The 27,165-nt window shown below is 37.8% G+C and overlaps 1 protein-coding gene across 1 annotated transcript; it reads left to right on the top strand.

Annotated features, from left to right (window-relative positions):
• Positions 1-12,097: 12,097 nt before the first annotated feature.
• ETAA1 (ETAA1 activator of ATR kinase) lies at positions 12,098-26,203 on the top strand. The gene is made up of 6 exons (XM_056124176.1): positions 12,098-12,531; positions 13,659-13,787; positions 14,633-14,709; positions 19,141-19,253; positions 19,468-21,491; positions 25,954-26,203. Exons 1-6 carry the CDS (start codon positions 12,309-12,311, stop codon positions 26,070-26,072), a joined length of 2,685 nt encoding a protein of 894 aa, XP_055980151.1. The 5' UTR covers positions 12,098-12,308; the 3' UTR covers positions 26,073-26,203.
• The last annotated feature ends 962 nt before the right edge of the window (positions 26,204-27,165 follow it).

Below are 27,165 nucleotides of genomic sequence, written 5' to 3'. Positions count from 1 at the left end.
AGTAACCAACTCGAAAAGTGAACAGGGATCCACAACATTCAAATACCTATAAGACCCTGAACCAAGAAAAAAGATGAATAAAGAATGGGTCGAGGCCAGGCTGGCCTGTGTCATTTTTCCTCCCTTATATTGATTTTTTTTCAGTGAAGCAAAACAGTTTATTTAAAGAAACACACTTAGAGAGATGTGGGAGGAGAGAAAGAAAGATGTGTTCAAGAAAGAACGGGGGGTTATGGGGCTGGAGATATAGGTAATAAACTGAGTAGTGTGTTTGACTTGAGCCAAGTTGGAGGGCTCAATCTCCAGCATCTCATATGGTCCCCTGAGTACCACCAGAAGTAACCCCTAGGCATGGCTGAGTGTGGCCAAAAATCAAACGAGGGATAACTGCATGCAAGGCAAAAAACAAAACAAAAAAAGAGAGAGAGGACATAGATTTCCCCAGAGGGAGAAAAAGTACATACTATGTGCCTCTTTCTCAAGTTCCTTCCATGATTGCAATTTTATATTTTAATGTCTTTTGATTTGTCAAATAAAATATAATGCCTAATTATTTAATTTAAAATGTATCAGGGCATTGCTGTGAAGGCATTTTACAGGTGTGATTAAGGTTATTTTAATTTAAAATACCTAGAGAAAATAGAATAATTTGCTTTGGGACATGTGAAAGTAATAAAGTAACAATGTTCTAAGTAATGAAGGGGAAGAACTTATTAACAGTTACATTTATAAAACAATGAAATAGAAAAGAAAAAAGCTAAGATTTAATTTTCTGAGGAAAATAAAACAGTTGTAACACTTTAATAACTCAAAAAGAGATTTAACAAATAGAAAAACCATTTTCATCTATATATTGTGTTCAACTGTATATTAATAAATTTGATAACCTCAATGACAGAAATAATTAAATAATTAAAAATATGAATGAATTTAAAAAAATTTAAGTTATTATGAAAAATTTCTCCAAAAATACTGTGTATCAGATAATGAAAACATGGCTTTGTTATTTTTAAAACTTTTTAAATTTAATATAGTGTAGAGTATCTGTTTATAATATGTTGACTATGTTTTTATTTATAAATTTATTTATAAATTATTTTTACTTTTTGAGAAATTAATACCAGAAACCCTCATTCAACATTTTTGATAGGTTCCTGGAAATTGGTATTTGCTTTCTGGTTAGGGGTGGTCATACCGAGCTGCCTGTTAGCTATGTCGTCAGCCCCAATTTGCTATTTTAAATGAAATAGAATAAAAGCAAGTACTTGAATAAAGATGTTTCACTCCATAGCAGGATTTTTTTTCTCAGCAATGCTATATAATAAAATGATGCTAAATGAAATGGCACAAAAAAGAGAGGCTTTTCAACATACCAAGTAAATGAAAAAAAAAAATTTCGGGAGCAAAAGTACCTTAGAATTTTACCAATAGAAGACCCATATGACCACTCTCAAATTTAGTTTCCTCATCTGTAACATGAGAAGGGTTAAAGTATAAATTTCATACAATATGTATTATTATTCAGAAATTGTATAGATTAGATTACCAAGGATGTAGTATACATATAACACATTTTTAATCCAGAGTGATATAAAATCTTTATTATTTTTGCTAATGCTATATGCATACTGGGCTGGAACAAACATTAACAGTTCTTTTGAAGTTTACCTTAATCAATAATTACAAATTATGGTCATAATATTCTTTTATATTGAGTAGTGTTTAATGATAGATAACAAGATAGGACTCTAGGCTTATTTTATGTCCTAGAATGTATAACAAAACTTCATATAAGTTAGTTAAAATATTCTATTTTCATTTATAGTTTCCGTGAAGAATATTTTTCTATCTCTTCCTAAATCTCAACTCAAAATGTTTTAGAACACAGGCGGGAAGAAATATGAAATAACTTTCACAAACTACTGAATAATGGCATTGATTGCAAACCTTCATGACAATTATCAGTATACCAAGACCCCAGCACACAATAATGCAATCTAGGACAGAGGTAGGTTTATTATTAGCCATGGATCAATTATGTCCTGGTGTCTATTCTTGAATAGTTCCACACTGAAAAAGGATTTTATGTTTTTTAAATAAACAGTCAAAAAAGATATTCATAATGGAGCCAGAAATATATTAGAGTGGGTAGGGCAATTGCCTTGCACATGGCCGACTGGGTTCAATTCCCAGCACCCCATATGGTTGCCTGAGCTGAGCAGGAGTGATTCCTGAGTACAGAGCCCACAGTAACCCCTGAGCATCATGTTACAGAGCATCATTTTGCCAGCCCCTGGTTTAGTACATCAAAACATTGATAAGGAATTTATTTTTCCACATAACCATTAATTAGAAACACAATTATACAGTGAAGTGTTAGAGTACAAAGAAAATAAGAGTTCTTAGAAGGCGAGACTTCAGAAAACAGAGGCATTAACCATCAGAAAAGCCAAAATTATTAGGAAAATTACCTGTAAATGATGTTTCTGAAACTTTCCTGTGATCACTAGTGCCTAGGGATCTGATAACCAATCATATTCTAATTCGACAAGTACATAAAGGGCTTACAGTTCTGTAGTACAATAAGCACACAGGTGATACCCTATTGTCCATTCACTAACAGTATTTTGAATATTGAGGATAGGAAGATTTGTAAATATGAAAAATAGCAGGGAGAAGAATGAAAGAAAAGCTCTTGAATAGACCACTCCAAAATGTATTGCTTTAACATGCAGATTCTTTTGAGTAGAAGGCAATCAAGACCCAGCAGCAGATTCAAAGGAGAAAACTCAACTTTTTGCTTAATTATCTAAGAAGAATTTAGAAAGGGACCCTGACACAGAAAGAAAAGGATGACCAGGATAATTCAAGAATTATCTGAATGGTTTAACTGTATGTCAGGGCATATAACTAACTAGCAAACATTTGTTCTTTTACTTCTTTGAATTATCGTCTTTGCTGAAGCCACAGCACCTGTTCTATTCTTTAGAGCAGGATATCCTATGATTTACAAATATTGAACTGCCCTTGTCTTTCATATTTTTAGGGTTCTTCTATTTAGCACATTAATATTTTTTCTCCTGTTAACCTGTGCTTAATTACAGGTACTGTCTCAGTCAAGAGCCTTGATAAAAGAAAAAATTATTTTTTCTTTTTCTTTTTTAATGTAGGAGTACTGCTATTTATTTAACCACTGATTAGCTGATTGAATTGGGCATGAACTCCACCTTACTTTTTTTGTTTTTTCATAATTTTATTTATTTATTTTTTCTTATTATTTATTGAATCACTGTGGGAAAAGTTACAAAGCTTTCAGGTTTAAGTCTTGGTCATACAATGATCAAACACCTTTCCCTTCACCAATACTCATTTTTCACCACCAAGAACCCCAATATACCCCCCCACCCCTCCCAATGTCTGTGAGGCAGATGATTTCTACTTTACTCTACATTGATCACATTCATTATTTTGACAAAAGATGCACCATTATTGTTTAGAATTTCCCCTCCAACAATCAGAACTGCTGAAAAGGCATTGTGAAATACTTTGTTTTTGATAGCTGGTATGAGAATCATGTATTGTTGCACAGCCACAAAAGTGGCCCCGTAATTTTGGATTTCTGCAGAGCCAGATAATTACGAGATTGGCTTCTGTGCGTCTGGTGTTATGGCTGTGCCAGAGAGCCACTCGTGGGGGGCAACTCATTACCTCAGTAGGGAGTGAAGGATGAGCCAGTACCACCCCCCTTCCCATGAGACTGCAGTTGCCCTGTCACTGCTGGCTCATACCTGACTTTCCAATAAGCTCTGAGGTGGCGGCCACCTTGCTGCTAGGGCGGGGGGGGTGGAGGGGACGTGAAAGGGAGCAACACCCTTTTCCTCCCGGGGAGGTATGGCGCCAGTAGTTTAACACATGGTCCATTCACTTTTCTGCTGCAAGCTGCCGGGCTCTGGATTAAGGACGAGCCGGTACCACCCCCCCTTCCCATGAGACTGCAGTTCCCCAGTCACCGCCGGCTCATACCTTGTTTTCCAATGAGCTCTGAGGCGGTGGCCACTTTGTATGCGGTTCAGATGCATTTCTGCCAAAAGCCGCTGGGTTTCAAGATTTGTTTCTGAGTCTCTGGGATTGTGGCCGTTAAGCAGCTTGATCAGGAGCCAGAAAGGCCGTTTGAAGGCGGTGACTTGGGGTCTCGTTGGGATAGGGAGGAAAGGACTGGTTCCACCCCCATCTGGTGAGGCTCTGTATGCCTCATCACTGCAGGCCCAACTTGACTGTTCAGTGGCCTCTGGAGGATGGCGGTCACCGGGCCGCCAGGGGGAACTGGCCAAGGCACAAAACCTATTCCCACCTGGAGTGGCCCAGTGCCAGTAACCTACTGAAGGAACAGGATGCATTTCTGCCAAAAGCCTCTGAGTTCCGAGATTCGCTTCCTGAGTCTCTGGGATCATGGCCATTAAGCAGTTCGATCAGGAACCAGAAAGGCCATCCCTCCAATTTTATAGCTAAGCTGGAGTGGTTTGTGGGTGTATCTCCCACATACCTAACTTTTGGCCGTTTACTTTCTTGGTAAACTTTGCCCCAAGTTTTTGGGGTCTGGTCAAAGGCACAGCAGTAATATAGGATTATCTGAAAGTCTGACGGTGGCATCAGGCTGTTGATGCATTCACTTCACAGGTACAGATTAACCTGCTGGTGGCACCATACCACCCAAAAATTATTTTTTCTTGACTACAGAAAGTTGATGCAATTAGAAGCAGTGATGAATGGCTTAAGAAAATAGGACAAAAGTATCTGTTTTCCATGTTTTTAGCCATAGCTCATTCTTAGTAATTAAATAATTTCCTTATGATAAATATTCTTGTAAAGTTATAGGAATTCTGATTCTCTATTTTGAAAGGTGGAAGCATGAGCTGTTCTGATCAGTGACGCTTCTTTTTGTTTTGGTTTGGGGATCATAACTGAATAGTGCTCAGGGCTTATTCTTGGCTCTGTTCTTAAGGATCTCTCCTGATGTAGTTTGGAGGACCATATAGGGCGCCATGGATCTGAATTAGGTCAAGGAAGTGCAAAGCAAAAGCAAATGCCTAATCACTGATCTCTCTGATTCTGATGAGTGATACTTTCTTATGTGCCTCTTAAAACTTACCTGGGAGCCAGGGAAATCTCTTAAAGAGGTGAAGCTCATGTCTTCCATGCAGAGGGCACTGAGTTTGAATCTTAATACCACACACAATCCTGAGCACCTTTAGGCATGGCTCTATGGTCAATGAGTACTACCATTATGGTCCCAGTGACCCCCAGCATTTCTAGGTCCCAAGTAGTACCACATTACTAGGCCATAACATTGAACCGTAAGGCCAGCTCTGTCACCCTTGTATTTTCCCTGGCCTTCTATTACCCTTTGGGAGTTCCTCCCCACTCCGCAAAAGAGAAAACCTACCTGGAGACCTTAAATTCATGGCAGACCTACCTGGAAAACCTACCTGGAGACCTTAAATTCATTAGATGTCATCAGCAAAGCAGAGGTGGTGTAGTTGCCGACCATCTATCTTCACTCCCATTCCTTCCCATTCCAGTCATCGTAGGACGTTCTCGAGGGTGGCACTGAAGAGTTTTGGTGAAATAGTATCACCCTGCCGAACCCCAGGTTTAAATGAATTACTAAAATATTTTAGTTCCCAGTAGGGGCATGCAGGACTTTGGTTGGTAGAGCACTTGCCTTGTATGAATGAGGCTCTGTATTCATCAATCATCATAAAATTGATTCTAGCACCAGTTGGAAAATCAAAACAAAAACAAACAAAACAGGTCCCTGGAGATACCTAAAAGGCCTGGAGTAAATTATTTGCATGCTGGATCCTCTAGTTTGATCCCTGTTACCACATCATCTCACATGCAGTTTTCCAGGAGTAAACCCCAGAAAGGAGCTGGGAATAGGGCTCTCTCCAAGCAACATAAGATATAGCCCCCAGACAAAATTTATACATGGTTCTTCCCAACTCACCTTTAATGAGGTTATATTATGATCTATTTCAAACATTTCAAAATAAGGTTATTTCAACTTGCTATAATAACTGCTCACAGTGCTGGAGCTATAGTATAGTGAGTAGGGTTCTTCTAACCTTGCATGTGATGAACATGGGCTCTATCCACAGCAAAAACGTGGTCTTTCAGGCTTGCCAGGGAGTGTGATTCCTGAGTGCAGAGCCAGAAGTAAGCCCTGAACATACGCAGGTGTGGCACAAAAAAAACCCCAAAAAACAAAATAAACCTGCCCAAATCAAGTATAAACTTAAGCATGATTTTGCCAAAATTTATATTAACTATGTTCTCCTTAATAATGACTTCAGCATCATGCTTTGCAAACAGTGTTTAAAATAAAAGCATTTTGCAGCTGGCATCTGTTTCTAGTCTGTGCATTCTAACAAACGTTGAGAAACAGACTATAATCCTTGAGGCCAAGCTGTGCTACAATTCAGGTTTTGTGAATAGTAGAAACACAGAGAAGGAGGCATTAGCTAATTCAAGAAAAGATATTGACTATAAGGGCTCTCATTGAACGTGAAAAAGAAAAGGTCCATAATTATCAGAGAAGATAGCTTTAGAATTACTGAATAAAAATGTCTAGTTTTCAGTTATCTGTATACTGTTGCTTCCTTTTGTTTCACCATCAGCAGAGTTTCTCGTAATTTCTGAACCCCAAGGTTTTGCACAAATTTCACCAACAAATTCTTAATCCCAAAAGGAAGTATGATTATATCAGCATCCTTTTTGGTGACAATCAGGGATGGAAGTGAGCTTATGAATTGAGTCCCAGAGTCAGGTGCCTGGGCTGGAGTGATAGCACAGTGGTAGGGCTTTTGCCTTGCGTGCAGCTGGCCCAGCCGAGCCAGGTTCTATTCCTCCGCCCCTCTTGGAGAGCCTGGCAAGCTACCAAGAGTATTCAATATGCCAAACACAGTAACAAGAAGTCTCACAATGGAGATGTTACTGGACCCGCTTGAGCAAATCGATGAACAACAGGAGGAAAGTGACAGACAGTGACAGTCAGGTGCCCACCTCTACTGTAATTTTACCTGGTGAAACCGTAGTCACACAGAAGGCAGAGGCTCTAGATGGTTCAGTGTACTCAGGTAACTTTAACTACAAACTACTTGAGGCTGGAGCAATAGCATGGTGGGGAAGGGCGTTTCCCTCGCACGTGGCCAACCCGGGTTCGATTCCCAGCATCCCATATGGTCCCGAGAGCACGGGCAGAAGTAATTCCTGAGTGCATGAGCCAGGCATGAGCCCTGTGAATCGCTGGGTGTGACCCAAAAAGCAAAAAATAACTAACTAAATAAATAAATAATTACAAACTACTTGTAGTCATGGCTAGAGAAAATAGGCTGAAAATAGATTTTACCCAGTATATTTGTGGGTATATTTTAAAAGCCTAAGAACAAACTGTAAAAAAATTATCCACTCTTTTTGGTTGCCTGTTCAGATCCTGCCAATTGTATCCAGAGATTAGGAGCAGGGTCAGAGTGGTTATTGGTTTGTTTGTGTTTCCTGAAACAAAGACTTCTCACAATTAGCCATTGATCCAGCAGATAGTATTGTTGGAATGTAAATGACAAGGCAACCAAATGACAAAAAGCCCCCTAATAACAGACATTCAATGTCTCCTTTTTCTTTTTGTAATTGCTATCAAACTGGTGTATAATTTCTGAAAGTAAAACAAATAAGAATTTAAATTTAGATTACTGAAAAAAGTTTTCATTATACTAAGCTTTCTATGCATATATTATTCAAATATCGAAAACTGCTAAGTTTTGGATGTGTTACATTTTACTGTATGTAGAATTTAACCTTTCATATTAACTTTTTATATCAGATATCAAGCAGTTAATTGTTACTGTTTTAGGAGTTATATATTTAAATAGTACATTTAACTTAACTTGGGCTGGAGTGATAGCACAGCAGGTAGGGTGTTTGCCTTGCACACAGCCAACATGGCTGACCCGAGTTCGATTGCTCGGCCCCTCTCGGACAGCCTGGCAAGCTACCCATGACGTATTCGATATAACAAACACAGTAACAATTGTCACAATGGAGACGTTACTGGGCCCACTCGAGCAAATCAATAAACAACGGGAGGACAGTGACAGTGATTTAACTTAACTTACATTTAGAACTTTAACAAATTGTATGAATTAAGTAAATTTCATGCTGAAACTTGTGATAGCTTCCTGCAGAAATGATTACCATTACAATCATTCTGTGTGCACTAAGCTCTACATACATCTATTCTTTGGATCTGAATTATCCTTTTTTCTGAAGACCTACCATACTTAGGTAGTAGCACTATAGCACTGACCTCTCATTGTTCATCAATTTGCTCGAGCAGGCACCAGTAATGCTTCCATTGTGAGACTTGTTGTTACTGTGTTTGGCATATCGAATACGCCATGGAAAGCTTGCCAGGCTCTGCCTTGTGGGCAGGATACTCTCGGTAGCTTGCCGGGCTCTCTGAGAGGGACGTAGGAATCGAACCCGGGTCAGCCGCGTGCAAGGCAAACGCCCTACCTTCTGTGCTAGAATTTAAATAACTAGAAGAAAATTTTGTGATTTTATTTGCTATATTAATACTCCTTAAAGTAGTGCCATGTGTTTAGTATTCCTATAGGTTTATTTGTTTTGTGGGCTTTTTTTTTGGGGGGGGGGGGGAACCTGGCAGTACTCAGGGCTTACTGCTGGCTCTGAGTGATCCCTGAGCATATGGCACTTGATGGTATGCCAGGGTTCTAACATGATTCAGCCACATACAAGGCAAGCACAGTACCACTGTACTATTTCTTGGCCCCTTGTAAAAATGCCAATAAATAGACATTTTAATTCTTGAAACTCCTCTATTTTTAAGTGACTGAGTAGTTTTTAGGATAAATTAAGGCTTTTAGATAACCATGTTAACATATAGTTAATAAAGTGTTGTAAATATCTGAAATCCACCCCTCTTGCCCCCCCCCCCCCCAATTTTGGAATTCTTGGTCAGTTAAGAAATAAGAGAAATTCTCAAGATACTTAATAGTATTCCTATTAATTTAGTCAAGTGGAGGTTCAGGCAGTTAATTTAAGTGATCAACCTCCAGCCCCTCTCCAAAAGGTTCAAAATGAAGTCATTTATGCCAAGCCCAAACAAGTCTTAATGCCTAATCTAATTATGTTTTTAGTCTCTCCCAACAGTATAAAGTTTAAACAAATCAATCTACTTTCCTGATCTTCAATAGTGAGATTATCTAGGAAAACTTCTTGCATTTTTTTCTAAGGGAAGGTGGCTAAACCTGAACCTGAAACAGCCTTTCTTTACTTTTGCTGATAACACTGTCTCACCCTTTTTTTCCCCTGCAAAACCATTCCATTTTACCTAACTACTTGCAAGTGGGATGCTGCCCAAGTCATGATCATTTAATATACCAAATTACTTCTATAGAATGAACACATTTGAATTTTGATGATTTAATACCTCCCAAGTCATAATACATAATTATAAACATGTCAAACTCAGTAATGGATTTAAAATATGGTTTGAAGTAATGATGGTTGAAAAAAATCATGGCAAAAAAAATATTACTAAGAGGTCAAGGATTCAGGAAATAATGATTTACATAATTACTAAAAGGAGACTTCAAATTCAGTTCTAGAACTTCTACCAAACTGAAAAAATTTTTAACATTATAAAAAGAAAATATATAAGTTCATTGATAGAAATTATTTTTGCCTTAGAAAGTTTGATGTTTTTGTTGATAAATATAAGTTGTATGCAGAAAAGATAATCAGTTTAATGAATCATCCCAAATACAGCAACTAGGTAAAGGTAAAAAGGTAAAGGCCCTCCCGTTGATCATCGATTTGCTCAAGCAGGCCCAGTAACATCTCCATTGGAAACTTTGTTACTGTGTTTGGCATATCGAATATGTCACGGGGAGCTTGCCAGGCTCTGCCGTGCGGACGAGATAATAAAGTCTATGTATTTTTACTAGCCATGTTCCTAGGACTGAGATTGTTAAGATCAAAAGTTGTTTTCCACATTGGTTGTAGCTGTATGTCTACAGTGTTTGTACCAAGACATACTCTCATAAGTAGTAGTCATCAGACAATTATTTCATTTTAATACCTTAAAATTTTTCTTAATTTGACAACTTTCATAATCTATTTACAGTATTATGGAATTAGAATATTATGAAAGTTCAGGGGATTATGTACAATATTTACATATAATTCTATGGAATTTCATGGGTTTACACAATATATTATGGAATCTAAATGGTTACAATATTATGAAATTCCAGGGGTTTAGCTTCTATGTGTAGTTGTCACCACTCCAACCACCAAAGTTAATTAATGCATTTAAGAGTGTAAAGGAGAAACACAGGGTCTCAAGCAGATAAAGCATCTTCTCTAGCACAGATTCTCTAGTACTATGATTTATTTTTCACTTTCTCACTTTTTCACTTTCAGATCAGGCTGAGAACTATTTTATCATTGAGATTTTCTCTTTTGGAGAATCTACTAAAGTGTCTGACTCAAACGTTATTGATAGTCTTTTTCTTTATGATTTCTATCAATTCTTCATGTATTTTGTATAAAGGCCCTTAACTTTTAATTTTTGAGAGCGTCTTCTCTCAATCTATGCCTTGTCCTTTACATCGCCTTTAAAGCTGTCTTTGGATGGACAGTAGATTTCAATTTATACAATGAATGTAGTCACATTTACAATTTTTTTCTTCATGGTTGACAGTATGTGCAATTTAAAATTATCTGTCATTAGGTAATTTGCATTAGCTTCTTTAATGTTTCTTATTTTCAGAATTAAATATCATCACTTTGTACTTGTTTGGGGCTTAAGATTTAAAGAGCAAGTTAGATTTATTTCTTTTTCATGGTAAAATCAAATTCACCAACCACTATTATCATGACATCCTTTAAGGGTTGGAACTATATTACAGTGGGTAAGGCATTGCCTTACAGACTAATGGGGTTGAACGCAGAGCCAGAGTTAAGTCCTGAGCACTGTTGGGTGTGGTCCCTAAAGCAAAACAAAAAACAAAATCCCTTTTCCCACTGCTGGAAGTTATCTTTGTACTAAATGTTCATTTAAGTAAAGCTGTTTCCAGTTCCAAGCTCTAGGTTCTGTTTCTTTAATCTTTGTCAATCCCTCATAGATTTTCTTGGATACTTTCAGTTACCTGGATTTCCACTGATATTTAAGATAAACCCACCAACACACACACACACACACACACACACACACACACACACTACTGCCACTGTAACAACATTGGATATTCAATCCATTAACATAACATAATCTTCTATATATTTAGATCACTTTCCCTTTCAAAATTTGCAGTATTTCTCTTTAGAGGGGCATTGCAAACTGTGGTTAAACTCATCTCTGGAAGAAACTATATTTCTTTAAAAGTGCCATTGCCGATGATAGTTGGAAATCATCACTGGACAAAAACTGAGTGCTGAAAGTAAACTGATACACATCCTACCATTTCAGTATTAAAAGCCACAGTGCCTGAAAGGAAATATGAGAGAGACAGAGACAGACAGAGAGGAGAGGGGGTAGTTTCTGCCATAGAAGCAGGCTGCATGTGGGGGCTGACAGGCGGGCAACAAGGGACACTGATGGAGGGAAATGTGCACTGGTGAAGGGATAGGTGCTGGAACACTGTACACTGAAAATCACAAACAACTTTATAACAGCATCTCAAGGTAATTTCAGTAAAAATAAAAACTGAAAGTGGCATTGCCAGTTACCCCGTTCGCATCTACTGCAATATAACTGCCCTTTCACTACCTAATAACCATTAATTGATATTTCAATTTTCCCTAAACATAAATAAGTACTCTCGGGGGTTGGGGAAGCTTTTATTTCTTCTTAAACTGTATCTTATATTTCCTCCTTTTAAAAACACTAAATCGCGCAATGACCAAGCGAATTCAACCCTCTTTCACCTCCCAGGCGCTCAGGCTCATCCCAAACAGCCAGTTCTAAACCCCTCCATCACTGGTCCCTTTTAATCCCGAGCCAGAGCCAAACAGATTTGGGAACGGGTGCGGAAGCGCCAGCCGTAGCCCTCCCGCCCGCCCCGCCCCCGCGCGACCGCAGCCAATCAGCGGGCCCCTCTTAGGAGCGTCCCAGTCAGCCAAAATGGCGGCGGCCGTTGGCGCGGGATTCCGCTTTTGGTGCCGTTAGCCTTCTCTCATCGCAAAATGTGAACGGGAGAACGGTTGTAGGAGGGAGGTTGCAGGCCATGAGTCGGCGAAGGAAACATGGGGAAAGCCCAGGCCTGAAGAACACGCCGCGCAAAGCGATGGCGGCTGAGGACGGCAGCTCGGTGGTCGAGTCAGGGAAGAGGCGGCTCCGGTCGGCCCGCGGCTCAGGGCTCGGCGGGGCTGCAGAGGGCTCACCTCGCCCCACGCTGCGGCGGGAGCAGCCTCCAGCAGCCTCTTCGTGCAGTAAAAGTAACCCCGAGGGTGAGATGCCGGCAGCGCGGCTCGAGGCTTCAGCGCCGTAGCCTCCCCGGGAAGCTGGGGGGTGCGGGCGGGCGGGGATGGAGTCCCGAGTGTTTGTTTCCCTGGCTCTCGGCCGCTGGCCTCCCGAGTTCCTTTCAAAATCACCCGATCGCCACTCCCCCCCGCCCCAGCCCGAGGGCCCGAGCCCGAGCACTGCCCAGCGAGTCCTGGTCAACTCACTTCTCGCCCTCGCCGCAGGCCTCCGCCCCGGCCTTTACCTGTCCGCTGGGGAAGCGAGGGGAGCTAAACTGGGGGCTGTTCCTCGGGCCACCGGCGCGCCAGGAGGAAAAGCCAGGTGACCCGCGCCCTGCCCTTTGCCCTTTCAACCCGGCCTCCCCGACCGACTTCAGAGAAGGAGCCCCTAGTCTCAGCGAGCTGCCCCAAAGCCCGGGTCAGACCCGATTCCTCCGCGAGGAAACCGGAAGTCCGGAGGCGCTGTGCCCCGCACAGTCGGGAGCTGAGCGGCACTCGCTGAAGGCTTTCATCCATAGCGGGAAGTTTGTGTGTGTGTGTGTGTGTGTGTTCCATATAACAAACCCGACTTCTCCAGGCATAGAAAAGAATCCCGGTGTGTGTGTGTGTGTGTGTGTGTGTGTGTGTGTGTGTGTGTGTGTGTGTGTGTGTGTTCCATATAACAAACCCGACTTCTCCAGGCATAGAAAAGAATCCCGGTAGGACTTTGCAGCGCTCTCCTCCGGCGTTTGTTAGCTGCTAGCCTGTAGTTCACTTGCATAAAGCTCTTTCAGAGGCACGGAAAAAGATTAAAACATCCTCCCAAGATAAGTCAAGTTTTTAAAAGTAATTCGTCTAGATTGTATGTAGAGTATAAGGAGAAAGGGAGCGCACCATGTACCTCAAATCTACTGGGGTGTTAATTGGTTTTAAAAGGATCAGTGAGTTACAAGTGGTTTCCAGTGCCTCTTGACTCTCCAGGGTTAGTTTCAGTGAGTCGAACTACTAGTTTTTACAGTATTAAACACCGATAGAGCTGCTAGCTTGCAATACTTGACTTTTTCCATTGTCAAATTTGAGTGAGACGAGATTTGAAGCATAGTAGTCAACCGTTGTCTTTTTTTTTTCTTACATAGAAAAGTACGAAACCCCAGAGAGAATCCTGAAAATGGATTTATTGTCATCGACCTTCAGTTCTCCTAATGATCCAGATGGACAGAATGATATATTTTGGGATCAAAATTCACCAATGACAAAACAGTTAGGTAATTGTTAACATTTTTACTTGGGTTAATACTTGGTAAATAATGAGGTTATATAGACTTTCACTGGATTTTATAGTCTCTGAGTCTTGGCCGTTGATGGGATTACACGGCGCCAGAGGGCCAGGTGGTGGGTGTGACCCCCGCCTACTGGAATTTGGAGGATCTGGGTGGAGGTTGCTCGACTCCAATTCGAGTAGGCTTGGAGATCTCGGCCCCGGAACCCGCGTGGCTTTGTCCCTCTGCCAGTACCTTCATGTGTGCGGAGAGTGGTCTCAGCATGGTGGTGGCTGGTCCTGGAGGTCTTTGGCTGCCGGAGCCCTGGTCGGGCGGGGAGGAAAGCTCAACCCGCTCCCCTCCAAGGGACCCCAGCGAGGAACAGCCAGGCGCAGGGGCAGCAGACTGACTGCACTGGTCTCATCTTTTTATGATATCTTATTATCTCGTTCCTACTCTGGACAAACTTGCAGGCTATCACATATAGCCTGCCCACAGGGCAGAGTCTGGCAAACTCCCCGTGGCACACCAAATATGCCAAATACCAGTAACAATGATGGGTCTCATTCTCCTAAAGAGCCTTGAATATAATCTCAGGGCTAGGATGAAAGAGACGTTACTGGGGCCTGCTCGAGGCAATCGACGAATAGACTTTCACGTAAGTAATGTCAAGATCATCAGATTTTATTGCAAATATTATGTATCTTTAATAAGCATATGATCTTAGGGTATAGTGACCTATGTGGTGCTAAATAAAATCGTTTTCTAAGAAGCGGTTTCTATGTTTAAAGATTTAATGGATTGCTTAGTTGGGTGCGTTACAATTTATAAAAATGTTTTTGTTTGTTTAGGTAAAGGAAGGAAAAAACAGATTTACACTACAGATAGTGATGAGATTTCACATATTGTCAGCCGAATTGCTCCTCAGGTAAACATCACTAATTTTGTAGTTTATTTGAAAACTGAGGAATTTACCACTAAGTCCTCATTTAAGTCATATGAAAAATATTTTGCAGTTTACAATTTTCTTTGCTGGAAATAGAAGCATCAAATGTGACATTGTCTACTACTGAAATGCAGTTTTGGGGGAAAATGTAAATTTGGAATTAGGGTTTCCTAAACATGTATCTTCGGTTTTTATAATGATAATTTTGTTTTGTTTTCATGCCACACCTGGCTGTGCTCAGGGCTTAGTTCTGGCTCTGCGCTCAAATATCTCTCCCAGCAGGGCTCAAAAATCATATGGGCTGCTGGGGAATGAACTGGGTCTGCCACTTGGAAGGCAAGTGATGTACTATTGCTCTGGCTACGGGTGTATTTTTGTTTTGTGGTCACACCCAGGGATGTTCAGGGATTACTCCTGAATTTTCAGTCAGAAACCATTCCTGGAGGTGCTCTGAGGTACCATAAGGGATGCCTGAGATCAAACCCCTGTTGGGCATATGAAAGGCCTTACCCACCTCTCCTTCTGTCTCCCTCTCCATTCTCCCTCCCCTCTTTCTCTCTTCCCCCATCTTTTGCCTAGACTTAAAAAAGATCGGGGCTGGAGCAATAGCACAGCGGGGAGGGTGTTTGCCTTGCAGACCCGGGTTCGATTCCCAGCATCCCACATGGTTCCCTGAGCACCGCAAGGGGTAATTCCTGAGCGCAGAGCCAGGAGGAACCCCTGTGCATCGCCGGGTGTGACCCAAAAAGAAAAAAGAAAAAAAAAAACCAAGTTGTTTAGCGATATATGGTATCACTTTTCAAGTTATTAAAATAATCAAGTGGTAAAAATTTCAGATTTGCCATCGGGAGTCTTACAAGAAATTAGATAAAAATCCTTGGTATACTATAGGATACTACAAATGCAAGGTTTCTAATATTAGAGACATCTTTTAAAGTGGTCTATTTCAGTCTTTATACTGCTTGAGTGAAATAGAAATAGCCTCTGTTCAGAACCTTTTTTCTGTTTCGCAAAGTTTGAAACTAGAAATAATCAGGATTTTGCTTAGTATCTGGTCTGTGAGGGAAAAAAGTAGTTTTTGTTGGTATTTCCTTCGATAGCATTATGTTGACCCATAAGTAGTAGGTAGAATGGCCCAAACTGGCTAGGAACAATCATCATTTTCCACTTTGAGGAGACAGGGAAATCAAGTTTTCTTAGTGGCTATATAATGATCTGAAATAATAACCAGTCAAAACAACTCTGTTGCTACTAGCTCTACATTCCATATTTGACATGTCATAAAAATTCATTTTACATTGGTTCATTAGTTAAATGGCATTTATGCCATGATATTCTTTACTTTGTAAGTTAACAGTAGATCTTCATTAATTGTGGGTTTTGCATGAAAGAAGCATAATAAAATGTGTTTGGACTGGCCAGCCTAAGTAGCGATAAAAAGATAGTCGACTAAATTATTGGACTCTTTACCTTAGTATGTTGGAAATATTAGCTCACATAAAGAAGCAGCAACAATATACAAGTAGTAACTTGTGTAAAAGAAAGAAAGTAGGAAGTTAGTAGCTTTGAAATGTTGTTAGCACTTCTGAAGCATATAGATCTTTGACAGTATCTAAAAGCTTGTGATCCCAGTGACATACTCATGTTGTTTGGATGTGTTGTCCTCAAATAATTAAATCACCTTAATGTTTTCAGAGATTTAAAAAGTATTTATCTTATTTTAATTGAATGATAGCATTTTACACAGTTTATTTGAACAGTCTATTTTTCATCATTGTATACAGTTTTATGAGACACTCCTTATGATCAAATTATGTTTTGATATTTTATACAATATCTCGATTATAGTTGGAAGTAAATAAAATATACAGTCATTGATGAAAATAAATTTGTGTGGCACTGGGGATTTAACACAGGACTTCTCAAATGCAAGTTATGTACTCAACTGCTGAGCCACACCCATGCCCTCATAAGAAATTTTTAAATACTATATGTATGTTTCTAGACAAGTAATAAATATAGTATATACATATACATATGTACATAGCACTATCACTGTCTTCCCGTTGTTCATCGATTTGCTCGAGCAGGCACCAGTAACATCTCACAACAAATTGTGAGACTTGTTGTTACTGTGTTTGGTATATTGAATACGACACGGGTAGCTTGCCAGGCTTTGCTGTGTGGGCGAGATACTCTAGGTAGCTTGCCGGGCTCTCTGAAAGGGGCAGAGGAATCGAACTCAGGTCGGCCATGTTGGCTGTATGCAAGGCAAACGCCCTACCCACTGTGCTATCGCTCCAGCCCCATATATATATACATATATATAAATGTAAAATCAGATATGTAGAGTTGTGATCCATGTATTCACTGAAAATTGAATGAATTTTAAATTACTTGGTAAATAACTCAAAGCTTGTAATTCACTCATTAAGAATATTGTCATTCGATTCTCAAAAAATTAGAAATTGAGCTCCCATTTGACCCAGCAATACCACTCCTGGGAATATATCCCAGAGAGGCAAAAATGTATAGTCGAAGTGACATCTGTACATGTTTGTTCATTGCAGCACTCTTTACAATAGCCAGAAACTGGAAGAAACCTGAGTGCCCAAGAACAGATGACTGGTTAAAGAAACTTTGGTACATCTACACAATGGAGTACTATGTAGCTCTTAGAAAAGATGAAGTCATGAAATTTACATACAAGTGGTACAATATGGAAAGTATCATGCTAAGCGAAATGAGTCAGAAAGAGAGGGATAGACATAGAACGATTGCATTCATCTGGGGGATATAAAGTAACAAAGTATGAGATTAATACCCAAGAATAGCTGAGATCAGCACCAGGAGGATTACTCCATAACTTAGAGGCCAGCCGGGTATCCTAGAGGAAAGGGCAGTTCAGATAGAGAAGGGAGCACCAAATAAAGGATGTTTGGAGGATCCTCCCAGGAGGGGAGATGCATGTCGAAAGTAGACTATGGACTGAACATGTTTGCCACTCAATGCCTCTTTTGCAGACCACAACACCCAAAAGGAGAGAGAGGACACAGGGGATTGCCCTGCCACAGAGACAGGGGGGATGGGGGGATGGGGGTGGGAGGGATATTATCCATGGTGGTGGAAAATGGGCACTGGTGGAGGGATGGGTATCTGATCATTGTATAATTGAAACCAAAGCACAAAAAATTGTAAATCTACAACTTTAAAAAAAAATAAAATACAATAAAGGGAAAAAAAAAAAAGAATATTGTCACTAAATTCCGGGTTGCTTTAGAAGCAAGTGGAAAATATTGAATCTGAAAGTGATTTTTTTTTTCCCACTTTTTGGTATATTTTGCCAAGCTAATACTAGTTAGGTCAAGTGTGCATCACACATCTAAGAAATCTAAGTATTAATAGACTGAGGAGTTTTTGCTGTTGTTTTGTTTGGGGATCACATCCAGATGTGCCCAGGGTTTACTGCTGGCTCTGTGCTCAGGGATCATTTCTGGTGTATCCGGGGTACCATAATGGTGGGCCAGGGACTGAGCCCCAATCAGTCATGTAAAAAGTATTGTAAGACAAGCGCCTAGTCTTACTATTTGTCATACTATTTCTTCTACTTCTGTCCTGAGTATTTTAAAGAACCAAATAGTAAGGATATTTTTTACCATAAGTGTTCTAGTAAATAAAATTAAATTGAATTAATTGAAAATAAATTGCGTTTAAAGTTAATTGATATCTTTATGCCTGAATTTTGCTGGCTACTAGACTCTTAAAAGTCTTCATTTTAAGTAACTTTTAATCCAGTATTCAGAGTGCTTTGCCAGGTGTGGTTATTTTTTATGTTCAAATCATGTAGATAGCAGAGAAATAGAAAATGGCTCATCTATTTAATTTGTTGGTTATTTCTGCCTTATTCTTAGCATCATATTCTTATCTCTTCATACCTACTTCAATTCTACTTAACTATTTCAATTTACAGCAACATGTACTATCCAATTTTTGATGGATTCTAATGGGATTAAGAAAATTTTAGAGAATGAGATGATAGAGAAATAATTCTATAATCTCAGTTCTCACTATTTTTGCTCCAATTTTGGTTTTCATACTTTTTATTTTCATAAATTTATTATGCCAAAATCTGTTTTCTTTTGAGAGACGTACTATTACTACTAAAACATGCGTTAGTTAAAATTAAGGTGTTTTTAAAATAAAAAAATTCTAGTTTTTGGTACAACATAAGTGAATCACTTATTTCAGTTTATTATTATCTTTCAACTTCTTATTTGTACTTCGTTTAGTAACTATTACCTCAGGAGACTTCATTGCAGAAGCAATTTTCAAAATGGTTTGTTTTCTTCCCTCCTTTCGTCCTGTGGGGATGTTGTTCTTTTATACCTTTATGTTTCCCTTTTCCTGCCAAAGGATGAAAAACCAATAACGAACTCAATGCTGGGCATGTGGATTGGTGATACCGCTATTCCCTGTACTCCTGGTGTAGCAAAAGGAAAATCAAGAGCAAAAACATGCTGTACAAAGTAAGTTAAAATATTTTTGCTTACTAAAAAGTCACTTAAGTGGTTATTTTAAATTACATTGTGTTTTGCTTTCTTGAATATATGAAATTGTTGAAATTATTTTTCTTAGTTTTGATATATAAGTTTTTGGATACAATGTGTTGATATTTGTGTTTTAACACTAAAATGTTTAATAATTGACTAATGTGACAGTTTTTCTTTTAAAATTTAATAGGTTAAAAACACAAAATAAAGAAGAAGAACTTATGAAGTTGGCTAAACAGTTTGACAAGAATATGGAAGAGCTAGATGTAATTCAAGAGCAGAAAAAGAGAAATCATGATTTTATTCATATGATATCAGAAGCAGAGACTTTAAATAATTATAAAGAAAATTTACAGATGCATTTATTACTTGACATAGTTCCTGAAATAGATAATGCTATAATAAGGAAGAAACCAATTAAAGAAAACACCGAGGTATCTATGGTAAATGATCAAAATAGCAATCAGAAGCCATTTGACCTAAATGTTGAAGCAGCCTTTAATGCCATCTTTGATGGTTCTACTCAGAAATGCAGTGGAGCATTAAGCCAGGACCTGTCACATGCATTTTTGAACACCAGTAACACTATCCTTGCAAAGAAAAGTGCTTTGAAAGAGGAAAAAGTCATTACTAATGAAACCCTGGTCTATGAAAAGCTGCTAAGTAAAACTCAAAGATCACTTTCTCATCAAGTAGATATTCCTGTGATGGCAAAATCATGTGTATCACCTTGTAGTAAAGCAGCAACCACTTTGAATAAGTGTATTGATACACTTACTGCCAGTGATTTTGAGGATGATTGGGAAAATCTCCTAGGTAATGAGCCTTATATTATGCAAAATGCCAGTACACCTGAACTTTGCCTTGCTGATCAAAAAGGAATTTTAACCTTAAATATTCAAAATGATGAAAGTAATTCAAAAACAAATACAAATCTAGATGTGAGGTTAAAAGATACAAAAAGTTTTCAAGATCTTTCTTCAAAAACACCGAACAGTGAATTAGTAGATGATGGGAAGTTCAGACTTTCCTCAAATCCAAGTGGTAAAGTAAACAAATTGCCATCCTGTGGAAGTAAAATGAAATTTGACAAATCTTTGAGTACAATTGTTCAAGACAAATTTCAGGATTGTTCAATTACAACTTTTCCAAAGGAAGATATCCACTCAAAATTTACTTCTACTGTAAATAGTTTTGAAAAAGGGTCTGCTTTGAACACAGTGCATTCAAATGAACAAAAAAGTCAGTCAAATTTTAATCAGTCTTTCAAAGCTCTTGCTAGTATAGAGCCTTTTGGCTCTTCAACTTTGGACAATAAAGCCATTGTCTGTAACCCAAATCAGACTAATACATCAAAGGTAGGCTCTTTCTTCGATGATTGGAATGATCCAACATTTTCCAATGAAATTATTGAAGCATGTCACCAATTAGAAAATACCTGGGAAGAAGATGATGTAGAAGATGATTTATTATACCAAGCATGTGATGATATTGAAAAATTGACTCAGCAACAAGACAGTAGTGAGGACAGCAAGACATCCGAAAGTATACTTAAAGTCAGTAACAGTTCCAAACTTGATGCCAAAAACATCTTTACTCCATCTAGGCAAGGAAGCCCATCAGCACAATCAAAGCATTTGAATCTATGCGGCATTTCAGTGCAAAAGTCTTCATTGACAAACAATCCACATATAAATAAATCAGTGAAGATGGAGAAAAGGGAAGTTTATGGAAATTCTCCAGGTTTTTTAGGTGCTACAACAAATTTATCTATAAATTCTAAGAGCATAGACTGTCAGGCCAGTAATCGGCGTTTTTCACGAAATAACTCTGATGTTCCAATACAAGTAAATAATTCCAAATTGGTTCTTACAGGAACTTCAACTTCAAGTGCAAGTTCACATCATCTGAGTACAGAAATTGCTCCTTATGAGAAGAATTTAAATACTCAGCATATGTCCCATAAGAACATAAAAGATGAAACTTGGAGAGACCTTAACAGAACAGTTAGATTTTCTAAGTATACTTTTACAAAGGTGAAAAATTCTCAGGTTATTTCCCCGTTTAATCAAAACCACCTATCAGGAAATGTTTCTGACACTGAGGTGCCACAATGTTTAGAAAAAAATAAAATTGTCAACCCATTTTATAGGGAGACTATTCAAGAGCAATCTTTGGTGAAACATTCTGAATCCTTAAAACAACCTTCAAAGGGTATGTATGAAATTGTTTTAGTTTAAACGTTATTTTGGAAAGTAAATGAGTTATTTTTGTAGCATAATACTAGGATGTTTAAGACTGAAGTTCATGAAGTGATTCTTTGAAGTACTGTATATAAAGGTGTGGAATGCTTATGTTTTTGTGACTACATCATATGGTTTTTAATTTGTTTTTTCACTTGTTTTTATTTTTATTTAATCCATGAGCATCCAGCAATGTTCATGGATTACTCCTGGCTCTTTTAGGAATCATCCCTGCTGGGGCTCAGGGGGCCATATATGTTGCCAGGGAGCAAACCTGGACTGGTTGCATGCAAGGCAAGTGCTCTACTTGATGTACTATAAGCACTGGCCCCCAATTTTTTATTTAATATGGTGACTTGTACATAAAGGTATTTGAAAAATATTTGATGAGTGACTTCAATTTTGAGGAAGTATGTACTTTCGGACATGTATTGCTCTGCTATTGTATTTACTAAGTATCTTAAAATCTGGATCATCTTATTACCATATTTAGTGGAACTTTGAGGTCAATATATGCGATTTTAGAATGCTCTCATTGAATACCTTTTCTAGAATAAAATTGGACATAAAATTCAGTGTTTGGATGGTTAGAACTGTACCTCATATAATTTGTCATATTTTGTACAATCTGTCACCTTTAGTTATTCCTACTACTATTTTCTTCAGTTATCTCTCCTTTCAACAGATTCCATCATTTTTCCTGATAAATAGAGCTCAGAGTCAACCATTGTTCTTGCTCTCTACCATTACCACCTGTAAGCCAATGTTTATTGATTAGATAGCTCTTGATAGTTGGCAATTCCTTTACATTTTTCTTTCAATTTTCGTCACCATCTTTTTGTAAACAAAAAGTATTATTTTGGTATGCTTTAGCACAACCTTAAATAGTTGCCCATCATTTTGTTTTTTGTTTGGTTGTTTTTCTGTCTGCTTGGGGGCCACATCTGGCAATGCTCAGGGTTACTCCTGGGTCTACACTGAGGAATCACTCCTGGCGGTGCTCAGGGGACTATATGGGATTCTGGGGATTGAACTGGGTTTGCTTTATGCAAGGCAAGTGCCCTACCAACTGTTCTGTCATTCCAGCCCATACCCCAACATTTAGTAAATAAAACAATAAATATTTTTTATTCCTGTTATTTTTAATCAGGAAGTTTTGCTGATCTACACAAGGCTCTGGATTATCTCTCCATGATCTGCTTCTTCTCTTTTCCCCTTTTATGCTCAACTTTAGTTACACCAGCTGTCTGTCTTTGAGTTCCTCAAACAGAATAATTTCTTTTCTACTTCAGAAACTAGATGGCTCTTTGTCATTTGCTATCATCTCTTGTATCTTTTTATTTTTATCACAGGCTTTTAATATTGCCCTTTGTGTTGGTGATTATATAGACTTGGTACAGCACCTGTTCCTTAGATGATACTTAATAAATATTTGAATGAACCAGGCAATGCAATAAAGTTTGATATAAGATGACTGATATTTTCTTAAAGGGATTCTAACTTAACTACTTGTGCTTCGTAATGCCTAATGCTTTCTCACAGCCTCATGTTTTCACGGTTGCTTTTTAATTCACTGAAAATACAGTGCTGACACAGAAAAACCAGATCTAGCCACTGTCTTTTAACACAGTGATATAATGGATATAAATGTTTACTTCCAGTGCTATATATCTGAAACATGTAATGTTATAAACCAGTGTTTTATAATATAAAATAGTCATTTAAAATAAATACACCAAGAGTGTATTTTGAAGTCTCCAGGTGGATTTATATTTGCACTTTGAGATTTCTATAATACCTTGTCTAATTTCTGTTACAGAATTTAATACTCTACTGATTAATATTTATTTTCTTGGTCTGGCTTATTCCCTTGGACTTAACATTAAGATTGTTATCTGTTATGTACATTAATGATAAAATGGTGAGAGGTGTTTTGTTTTTAATTAAAAAATTTGTCACTTTTCCTTTTGTTGTGATAGCTCAGGGTCTCATACACACTGAATTGTGATACTAGACATATGTGCAATGAAGGTTGCCTTTCAGTAGTAGTACTTACACAGAGATGGCCTTTGCACATGTGCAAGGTGGCAGTCATCCTGTTTCAGTGTGGGTGTTCTTGCACATTCTGATTTTAATCCTCACTGGAGGTTGCTGCACGCGCAGGTTCCCACTTGATGTTGCACACCTGGCCAAAATGCCTGTATGTCTTTGATTGCAGTGCTCACAGGGTAGGGGGGCAAGGGTCTCACACTTACGTTGATGTGCTTACACACATCTGGCAGTGGTATTCTGGAGATTACACTTTCGTAGTATATGGAGACCCTAAGAGCTATGGTTCTGGGACTATCCTCTGTGCATGTGGAAGGCTTCATGGATTGAATTTACTTTATCTTTTCAGTTTCTCCTGTAAGCTTATTGATACTTTTAATCATCCAATATTAACCTTGTTTCTATTTTTTGTTGTTTGCATTTTCTTTAGCAAGCTGTCCTACAAAATAAAACCGATTATTATAATGATAGAATTGAGAAGTTGCAATGAAATCAGTATTACTCTAAAATGTTATATACTAACTTTCCATTTTAAAACAACAAAAAATGTTGACCCTGATTTAGATATAAAGAACAATTATTGCTTTGTATTTGGAACAGTTTGAGATTTGGCTATATATTCTATTGCAGTTTGAGTTAAGAGCCGGTAAGGAAAATGGATGACTCCATAAATCAGATAGTTATGGTGTGACTATCTTGTATCATTTGAAATTATATTACTGATTGTCATATAGAAGATTATTGACCTGTTTTCCTCTCAGACATATGGTCAATTGGATATGAGCTCTGTATGTGTTCATGCTTTTATTTCTCAGTTTCAAGACTAAAATATTAGATAATTAGTCAATCTAATTATAAGTTATCATGTAGTATCTTTCTATTACAAAAAATAGCTATAATATCTGAGATAATTAGCTTAGGAAATAAAAGCCGTCAGAATCATCTTGGGAATTTATTTAAAATGTGTGTCTCTTAATTCTAAACATATCTTCCTACTCCTATTTATGATTATCCCCAATAAAGGAAGGGGAAGCAGGTGATAATTTTTTTTTCTTAAAATTAGAAATGTCTTGGGGCTTAGAGAGATAGTGCATTCGATAAATTACTTGCCTTGCACTTGCCCTACCCAGGTGTGATCCCCTGCACCCTGCGTGGTCCCTCAAGCACCACCAGAAGTAATTACAGAATGCAAAGCCAGGAGTGACCCCTGAGTATTGTTAGTGTGACCCAAAAACTAAAAAATAAATTGTAAGGCTTTGCCTTCATGTAATATAAATACTGTTCTTCCAGTTGTACTGTAGAATCTTTCTTCTCAGGAATATTTTACAAATTAATTAACCTCTGTAAGATCACTTAAATATGTATTAGTGTGATTATTTGAAAACAAAATCTTAATAAGAAAATAGGATTGCTAATTTTAGGTTTGATTATTTTAACTATAATCAAATTTTTTACTTCAAAATGTTAGTTGTGAAGTTAAATTTATTTTATTAGAACTCAGTGTTTTTACAGTAGAATTGGTTATATTAAAATAAAAGGCCCTCCCGTTGATCATCGATTTGCTCAAGCGGGCCCAGTAACGTCTCCATTGGAGACTTTGTTGTTACTGTGTTTAGCATATCGAATACATCATGGGGAGCTTGCCAGGCTCTGCTGTGCAGGTGAGATATTCTCAGTAGCTTGCCGGGCTCTCCGAGAGGTGCGGAAGAATCGAACTCGGGTCGGCCCTGTTGGCTGCGTGCAAGGCAAACGCCCTACCGCTGTGCTATCGCTCCAGCTTCTTATTTTCATTTATTTGCCATTATTTTGTAGTATTTTCATCTAAAATATATTAAGTATGCTGCATAAGAATGTATAAGAATGCTTTACATGTTACATATATAAAAGACTTCAAGACTGGGGAGATGTCTCAGATGGCTGGAGTGCATACTTTGTGGGTCACCAGTCTTTCTACAGTCTTTCCAAGCAGTGCCAGAGAGCAAACACTGAGGATGTAGTTCACCGCATGTGTTTTAAAATAAAAGCAAATCAAAATAATACAGAGGATTCCGATTTGACTTTATTCAGGTATTCTCACTGATTATATTTTGAGTACTTTTCTATTTATGGTTATATAACAAAATAACACATGTTGAGAATATTCTTTATAGTCATAGATTTTAGTCAAACGAATTTTATAAGACTGAAAAGAAAGTAACAGATTGGTTAGTGCCTTTTTTGTGTGTGTGTTTGTTGTGTGGGGTGTACTTGGAGTCTAGTAGTTTGATGTGATTCGACCAAACCAGTGTGTCAAATCTGGATAAATTTTTTTATAAAGAAAATAAAAAAAATTCAAAATGACTCCTTTCTGTAAAACTTACATCTGCATTTTGTTTAAATTTTAGAGGAAGAAGAGAAAAGTAAAAAGTGTTCTCCTGAAGAAATTCAGAGAAAAAGACAAGAAGCAATGGTTCGAAGAAAGGCCAAAGCACAGGCCTCATCTGTAAAGGCAGCTCCCACTTAATTTCTATAATGAAATCTTACTTGGAAGAATTATCAAAGACAATTAATAACTATCTATGATAGCAAAGATTTTCTTCTTGATTTCTCTGTGAGAAATTTAATGCTGTTATAAAGCATGGACTTCTGTTTTTTTAATAAATCACTGTTTGAAATAGTCAGTGAAACATTTCCTTAGAGAAAGATATTGTATTTGCTTATAAGTTTTCAAAATTCAGTAAGATCATCAGTTATACTGAAGGAGGTGGTTATGGTTTTAAATAATTTTGTTTATTGAAGATCATTGAAAAATATGTAATCTGCTTAATTTTTAATTATCATAAGTCTTTTCCTAATACAGAGCTTCATTTTATTAAATTAATAGACTGTTATAGTGTTCCTGTCAGTAACTCTTTCTTAAAGCTTTCAGCTTTTCTGAATTCTAATACTTTCGTATTCTTAGGAACATGGTTGTTGGAAATGAAGTATTTCAGTTTTCAGGGAAATTACTATTTCAGTTACTAATCTGAAATAGATTTGAACTTTAATTTTCTCATGTAATGCATTTTGGAAACTGGACAAAAACTGACTTAATACATCCAAGTTTTTAAAAAATCACGGTTGAGTTTCTTTTTTAAATAATGTATTTATACTAAACAGTCAGAAAATTTAGGCGTCTGGTTCAACTTCAACTTCTTTGTTAGGTGAGAAAAATGAAGAGTTATTCTGAAATTCACAGGCAAGTTGCAGTTGTGATAGGGTAATTAGATTTACTTTTTGATCCCTAGACAAACCTTTTGCTTCAAAATTATTAATATGCAAAATAACTTATTTGTAGGACCATCTATTTTATAGTATAAAGCAAAATAAAAAGCATGTTAAATACTATTTAATAATTTTCATTGCTTTGATTCAAAGAATTTATTATTCCAGTATATAAAAATGAGCTTTCTTTTTTTGGTTTTTCTGTAGTAATTGTAATTTTCCTGTGATTGACTTGCTGAATTCTGTACCACTCTTTTCTCTTCTTATGGTTGTTTGAAAGTTGCCAAGCTAAAAGAAATCTAAGCAAAGGATATATGGAAGTATAGATCTCTGTTCATCCTAGAGGCTATGAC

This window comes from Sorex fumeus, unplaced genomic scaffold, assembly GCF_029834395.1.
Source record: "Sorex fumeus unplaced genomic scaffold, SorFum_2.1 ptg000006l, whole genome shotgun sequence".
In the NCBI taxonomy this organism is placed as follows: Eukaryota; Metazoa; Chordata; class Mammalia; order Eulipotyphla; family Soricidae; genus Sorex; species Sorex fumeus.
This window is presented reverse-complemented; position numbering and strand designations above follow the sequence as displayed.

Excerpts from the sequence above, each read along its gene's own strand:
- ETAA1 (XM_056124176.1), top strand. The coding sequence starts at position 12,309 with ATGAGTCGGCGAAGGAAACATGGGGAAAGCCCAGGCCTGAAGAACACG. Across the intron at positions 14,710-19,140 it reads TCAGCCGAATTGCTCCTCAG|GATGAAAAACCAATAACGAA; the intron begins GTAAACATCACT and ends TTCCTGCCAAAG. Across the intron at positions 21,492-25,953 it reads CTTAAAACAACCTTCAAAGG|AGGAAGAAGAGAAAAGTAAA; the intron begins GTATGTATGAAA and ends TTTAAATTTTAG.